The 7,500-nt window shown below is 43.1% G+C and overlaps 2 protein-coding genes across 3 annotated transcripts in view; one reads left to right on the forward strand and one right to left on the reverse strand.

Annotated features, from left to right (window-relative positions):
* LOC111151321 (SPT6 homolog, histone chaperone) overlaps positions 1-1,387 on the reverse strand; it is a 33,312-nt gene extending 31,925 nt beyond the window's left edge. Inside the window, exon 1 of one of the 2 annotated variants that reach the window (XM_022509231.1) lies at positions 1,284-1,387. The gene's annotated coding sequence lies outside the window, so the exon portion shown is untranslated. The other variant, XM_022509232.1, reaches the window with a different exon arrangement.
* Positions 1,388-1,718: 331 nt separating this feature from the next.
* Positions 1,719-7,500, forward strand: part of LOC111151707 (stromal cell derived factor 2) — a 13,138-nt gene continuing 7,356 nt past the window's right edge. The window contains exons 1-2 of the mRNA XM_022509860.1: positions 1,719-1,904; positions 5,196-5,392. Of these exons, the coding sequence (XP_022365568.1) occupies positions 1,754-1,904; positions 5,196-5,392 (348 nt within the window). The 5' untranslated portion in view covers positions 1,719-1,753. The remainder of the gene's footprint in view (positions 1,905-5,195; positions 5,393-7,500) is intronic.

Raw genomic sequence — 7,500 nt, forward strand, 5'->3', positions numbered from 1 at the left:
GAGGAAGCAGGCTCCCTGCAGAGCAGAGAGCCCGATGTGGGACTCGATCCCAGGACCCTGAGATCATGACCTGAGCTGAAGGCAGAGGCTTAACCACTGAGCCACCCAGGTGCCCCCACAATGACATTTATTGAGACCAAGAACATAGGAGCACGGGCAAATTTACTTGCCCCCAAAGACGGTTTTCAGTATATTACATGGGCTTCCGTTCTTGCGAAGGTCTACACACTGTGAAACCTGACAGCCTCTCTAGACTGCACCACTTCTAGACGTGATTAATCTCTTAATAAGGTTTAAACCTCTTAGGGAGTAACTACGCTAATCTAATTTAGTAGCCATACAAGCCAACTAAAGAAGAATGTGTTTGTATTGGCTGAAGGGACACAAGCGATGGAAAAGGGCTCTAAAATCAGGTGATGAGGGAGCAATCATACTTTTGAAATCAATATACTGAAGACTTTAGAATCGGTACCTTCCAAATAAACACTGCAAGTTAAGTTTTTTTTTTTTTCTAGAAGGAATTAATCAAATTCAAAACTGTTTACATTCTCCATGCTCATTAATAGCAGCGGTGTAACTCAATACTCCCTTGCTACCTCTGATATTACAATGAATTTCCACGGATGCATTTTCAGAGAGCTTAGGCCTCCTCTTAAAGAAAAATAAGTATCACTTCTTGAAACAACCAAGAGAAACGAACTGCTCCAGCTGGTTCAAGGGACTGCCTGGAGAGAAAGGCAGAAACTGGAAGAAAATCAAGTTTTGACTCAGTAGCCCATTCGGATGTTTGCAGTAGGCGGTTGATGGTTGCAACCATCTATAAAAAGTTCTAATTTTATTTTCTACAATATGGAAAAAGATGGTGTTTAGCATCGTCCTCTAGCCCAATGGCCTAACTCCCGAAAGATCCGTAGGTTTAACATCGCCAGAACAAAAAATTTGATCACCTGATCCTGACTCAGATGCCCCAAGTCCCTTCCATTCCCAAATCCTTTGGCGTGGCCCAATTTTCACAAGCTCTCGAGAGAAGCACGGAATCCCAGGAAGCCTGTTGATACAATTCACGGGCTCCGGGTAGCATAGGGCTGGGAAAAGCTCTGAGACTCTAGGAAACTACTCCGGCTTCCTTCCCCTTTTCCCTCATAGAGTAGGGAAGGCCGGGGGGGGCCCCCTTCTTCCCGCATACCGTTCCCCAATAACTCTTCCCTTATGAGACCAGGCCCTAGGAGCCTTGTTCCTCACCTGACCCTTTCGAGGAACACGCTTTCCAGCTCGAACTTTACCTGCCTGAAGCCCGCCGCTACTCCGGTGCGCTAAGCCCCCACCGAGGAAAATGGAGTCGTCGAACCGAGACTGGGAAAGGATAGTACGGACCCACCGCACGGCCCCTCCGCCGCCACCGCCGCCGCTGCTGCGTCAACGTGCTACGTCACTTCCGGCTCCCTGTCACTGGGAGTGGGCGGGCCATTTCTTTCACTCTTCTCCCACCTGGCTCTCGGGGCTTCGTTTAGTAGGGCGCGAAAACTGGCCGAAACGGCTCAGGAAGGTAAGGGTCACAGAGACTTGGGAACAGAACTTGGGGATCGGAAGCGTCCGGACGCACGGCTTCCTCGGGCCGCTCTAGCCAAAGGAACCATAAAGAGTAAATTAGGGCTTCCTCATTTCCTCCTCTCTGTGGTTCCGCCGGCAGCTTCCGGTTCCGGGGAGGGGCCGAGTTTTCTTCGAAGATTAGGGGCTCTGCGCTTCGGCTAGGATGGTTGTGGTGTCGCTACTGTTGTTGGGGGGTTTGTGGAGTGCTGTGGGAGCGTCCAATCTGGCTGTCGTTACATGCGGCTCGGTGGTGAAGCTACTCAATACGCGCCACAACGTGAGACTGCACTCACACGACGTGCGCTATGGGTCAGGTACTGCCACCCGGTTAGGTGGGTTGGGAGGGGCTGGTAGGCTCTGGAGGGGGCGGGGCCAAGAGAAAATTTGAGGGGTGTGGTCTGGGAAGGTTAGGGGAGTCCCCGGGAGGTTCCTGAGGTCTGGAGGCGGAGAATCGGAGAAGTGGGCAAAATATCAGCTTCTGTCGGGTGAGCTGCGTATCGGGCACATTACACGTATACTTTTTTGGACTTATAATAACATTCCTACGAGGTAGAGACGATTGTTATCCTCATTTTACAGATGAGGAAACAAACTCAGATAAGTCGCATGCTCAGAGCCTTGCAGCTAGTGAATGACAGAGACGGGGTTCGAACCAAATCTGTCCAGTTTCTAAGCCTGCTTTCAGCTACTCCAGGCTGGCACTATTCAGTGCGGGAAAGACAGACATGTAGAAAATTACAGTAAGTGCTGTATCTCTGAAGTCTTGAATTCCAAGACCTCACTTTTTGACTGTATCTTTCTGTTCTAGCTGTTTTGCATCTTACACTTGCTCTTCAACCATTTTCCTTTGGCCTCTTTTTATTCAAACTTTACTCTTCTTGTAAAGAATTTAAAGCACTCATTGGAATTGGAGAGGAAATCGTTAAGAGGGCTTTTTAACATAGGATATTAAAATGCTTGGTTTGGGTTCATTTATAATTTAGCAATTATTTGTGGGTTCATCCATTCAGTATAGATATAATAAACTGTTATTACATCCTTAATAGTAATCTAGATACAGGAGATATAATAGTGAGCCAGTCACCAAGTTACAGGAAAACCAGAACCAACCAAAAAAGAGAAAAAAGTTCAGTTAGTGAGATGTGAGATGTGAGATGCATCTAAGATGATTGCTAGATTTCTGTATTGGATGTCTGATGATGCTATCAGTTAAGAGAGGATGGGGGCTAGTCTGTGGTTCGTGATTCTCAAAATATATCTGACTAGTTAGACTAGGAAAGGACTGAGTAGTCATTGTTGGGATGTTTTATAATCCTAGCAGCCATTCAGTGAACACTTGCTATGTGTCCAGCTCCCCACTTTTTAATTTAATCTAGATTCCTAGTTTGGCTCTACAAATGTGGGAGAAAGGCCTGATAATAGGAATAAAGGCCTGATGATAGGAATCTGTAGATTTGAAAAATTCTTCAGGTGCCTCTAATGGGCAGTCAGATTTAAGAATCAGATTCAGTCTGTGCTGAGCCTGGGGTAGAGTTAAGTACGACGTCTCCGTATTGGGTGGGGGTGGTGTACTGACGAGAGAATAAGTGAGAATTGTGTAAGATGCACTGTGATTCTTAATCTGGTGTCAATTTGAATCACTTGAAAAATCTGTTGAACCACATATAAATGCCTTAGTCCTGATCTCTGATAAATATTTAAGAATGGATAAGGCTAGAATTTTGGGTAATCCCAAGGTTTAAGGGTGGGAGAGGAGTCTACAGCCATACCACCCTGAAGGCAGTCCATCCTGTCTCAACCTTGATTGATGGGAGAGGAAGTGAAGGGTTGAACAGAACAGGAAAAAGTACAAGATACAAAGTATAGACTATGTTTTAGTGACGTATGGCAATGACCCAGGACCAAGAGAGCTGGACGGCATAAATCAGAAGTAAGAAGGGAGGCTTGGTTTGCCTTTTTCTTTCTTTTTCTCTCTCTTTCTTTCTTTTTTTTTTTTTTTAAGATTACTTATTTATTTATTTTGACATACAGATCACAAGTAGGCAGAGAGGCAGGCAGAGAGAGAGGAGGAAGCAGGCTCCCTGCTGAGCAGAGAGCCCAATGTGGGGCTTGATCCCAGGACCCTGAGATCATGACCTGAGCCGAAAGCAGAAGCTTAACCCACTAAGCCACCCAGGCGCCCTCTTTCTTTCTTTCTTTTTTTTTTTAAGATTTTGTTTATTTATTTGACAGGCAGAGATCACAAGTAGGCAGAGAGGCAGGCAGAGAGAGAGAGGAGGAAGCAGGCTCCCTGCTGAGCAGAGAGCCTGATGCGGGGCTCGATCCCAGGACCCTGGGATCATGACCTGAGCTGAAGGCAGAGGCTTTAACCACTGAGCCACCCAAGTGCCCCACTTTTTTTTTTTTTTTTTTTCCTTTAAAAGACCTTACGGAGTCATTGTGAGCTGAGTGAGGCAATAGAGAGAAGCTGGTAGTTTGGCTGTAACATTCACCCAGATATCTGGTGCAAGGGTGTAAGGTGTTAAGTGGTAAAGAGTGAGTGTTATCAAGAGGCTGTCAGGCCGGGCCAGGGACAGGAGGAACAGGCGAGAGTAACTAGGAGAGTGTCTCGAGTGCCTTTAAAGAATTGAGTATAGCCTAGGAAAGAGAATATCCTGGGAATGTATGTGAGAGAGTGGTCTCTGATGTAACTTGACAGAAAATAAAGTTTCTTGGGAGGCCATGTGGTAGAGTGGTTTAGAGTGAGTTCTAGAGTTGGGCCATCTAAGTTCAAACCCCAACACTGTGTCTTGGTGCTGTGTGGCCTGGGGTGTACTATTCAGCCTTTCTGAGACTCCAGTGTATATTGGGGATGATAATAATATCTACCTTAGGGTATATGCATGTATCAAATAAGAATATTCAGGCAAAAGGTATGGATTGGTATCTGACATTTAGAAAGCACTGAGTACACATAGCTGGCTAGCAATTACTATTTATATATTTTCTTTTTTCTTTTTAAGCCTGTAGGTGTGTGTTTAATCTGGTACCTTTTAACCAGAATTTTATCTCTTTAGGCAGTATTAGCCAAATTTAGGGGACTTATGATTACTTTTATAACACATTGATTGATCACTCACAGGGCATTGGGGAGCTGCAGTGATTGCTTAGATTAAAGTTGACAGCAAAATCTGGTCTCCTTTTTATTGTGAAATGTGACAAAAGTTTTGATTGTAATACATAGTAAACATTTAAAAATATTAAACATGTTTCAATCATGTGACATATACTAGGGGCTACCCAGGTTATTATATATAGGTACATCATACTTGTGTTTCAAAAAAATGAACATAAGTTCATTCACTAAATAGTGCCCTTTGATGCAAATTGTTAGAGTTTTCTGATGTTGTACATATAAGTATAATTTATCAGACAAGAATACTGTATAAATATATTTAGTATTTCTCATGTATTTTTTAAATGTTATAGATGAAGAAATAACAAGCATAGGGTTTCCTCTCCACTCTTCCAAACCTGTTTTATAATACAGGGCCCATTATTGGCCTTAGGAAAGAGGGATTAGGTTGAGCTCGTTTTCTCTCTTTTTTTTTTTTTTTGGACTACAGGTAGTGGGCAGCAGTCAGTGACAGGTGTAACCTCTGTGGACGACAGCAATAGTTACTGGAGGATACGGGGGAAGACTGCTACAGTGTGTGAGAGGGGAACCCCCATCAAATGTGGCCAACCCATCCGGCTGACACATGTCAACACTGGCCGGAACCTCCATAGTCACCACTTCACCTCACCTCTTTCTGGAAACCAGGTGAGGTGGCATCCTGTGGATCACTGGTACCCTGTGCATTCGTTGCGTTGTCTAATATCTTGGTCCTTAGCCCTTTCTTTTCTGGGTGTAGATGTTCTTTTTTGTGCAGGCATGGAGAATTGGCTTTGTCTCATAAGTATGAAGGAAATTATTTCTGGTCAAAATAGAGATTTCACATCTAGGTGAAATCAAGAAATGAGAAAAGACAGAATAGGTATATATTGGCATATCATAAGTCATCTTTTTTTTTTTTAAAGATTTTATTTATTTATTTGACAGAGAGATCACAAGCAGGCAGAGAGGCAGGCAGAGAGAGAGGAGGAAGCAGGCTCCCCGCTGAGCAGAGAGCCCCATGTGGGGCTCGATCCCAGGACTCTGAGATCATGACCTGAGCTGAAGGCAGCAGCTTAACCCACTGAGCCACCCAGGCGCCCCAATATCATAAGTCATCTTGATAAATTCTGCAGCAAAGAAACCCAGTGTTGACACATGAAAAGAGCTCAACATCATTAATCATCAGGGAAATGCGAATTAAAACCATAGTAAGGTATCACCTTATACCTGACAGAATCGTATAATCAAAAAACAAGAAATAACAAGTATTGGTGAGGATGTGGAGAAAATGGAACCCGTATACACTGTTGGTGGGAATTTAGATTGGTGCAGCCACTTAAGAAAACAGTATGGAGGTTCCTCAAAAAATGAAAAATAGAAATGTCATATAATTAAGTAATTTTGTTATTGTATGTTTAACTAAAGAAAATGAAAACACTAATTTGGAAAGAAACGTGCACCCCTATGTTTATTGCAGCATTATTTACAAAACCTGAGATATGGAAGCAAACCAAGTGTACGTCAGTGGATGCATGGGTGACGAAGATACGGTGTATACGTATATACACAGTAGAATATTACTCAGCCATAAAAAGAATGAGATCTTGTCATTTGTAACAATATGGATGGACCTATAGGGTATTAGGCTAAATAAAATAAATAGGAGAAAGACAAATACTGTGTGATTTCTTTTATATGTGGCATCTCAGAAAACAAATGAACAAACAAAAAGTAGAATCAGACCTATAAATGTGGAGAACAAACTGATGGTTGTCAGAGAGGAAGGGGATGGAGAGATGGGCAGAATGGGTAAAGGGAGTGGAAGATAACAGGCTTCCAGTTATGGAATGACTAAGTCATAGGGATAAAAGGTATAGAATAGAGAATATAATCCGTGATATTGTAAAAGCATTGTATGGTGACCAGTGGTAGCTACACACTTATGGTGAGTGTAGCATAATGTATAGACTTGTTGAATGACTATGTTGTACACCTGAAACTGATAAAACAATTGTGTGTCAACTATATTCAAATAAAAAAAAAAACTGTGTCCAAAGTTCGAATAAAAATTATTTTAAATGAGTTCAACTAACCAACCACATTAGGAAAGTGAATTAAGTATTATGCCACTTTTTAATTTTAATTTTAATTTATTTATTTATTTAAAAAAGATTTTATTTATTTATCTGACAGAGAGAGAGAAATCACAAGTAGGCAGAAAGGGAAGCAAAAAGAGAGGAGGAAGCAGGCTCCTTGCTGAGCAGAGAGCCTGATGTGGGCCTTGATCCCAGAACCCTGAGACCATGACCTGAGCCGTAAGGCAGAGGCTTAACCTACTGAGCCACCCAGGCGCCCTTAATTTTTATTTTTTAACTATTTTTTTTTTTTTTTGTAGATTTTATTTATTTATTTGACAGACAGAGATCACAAGTAGTCAGAGAGGCAGGCAGAGAGAGAGGAAGGGAAGCAGGCTCCGCGATGAGCAGAGAGCCCGATGTGGGGCTCGATCCCAGGACTCTGTGATCATGACCTGAGGTGAAGGCAGAGGCTTTAACCCACTGAGCCACTCAGGCACCCCATATTTTTTAACTATTTTTTAAAGTAAGCTCTGTGCCCGGTGTGGGGCTTGAACTCACTGCCCCAGATCAAGAGTTGCATGCTCTACATGAGCCAGCCAGACACCCCAGTATTGTGCCATTTTTTTTAAAGCCTTGAGCTTTTAGGAGATATGAACTCGTTAATGAGGGCTTCCTTCCCACTGCCACTCTGCACAT

This window comes from Enhydra lutris, unplaced genomic scaffold (assembly GCF_002288905.1).
Source record: "Enhydra lutris kenyoni isolate GAN:26980312 unplaced genomic scaffold, ASM228890v2 scaffoldscaffold26, whole genome shotgun sequence".
NCBI lineage: Eukaryota > Metazoa > Chordata > Mammalia > Carnivora > Mustelidae > Enhydra > Enhydra lutris.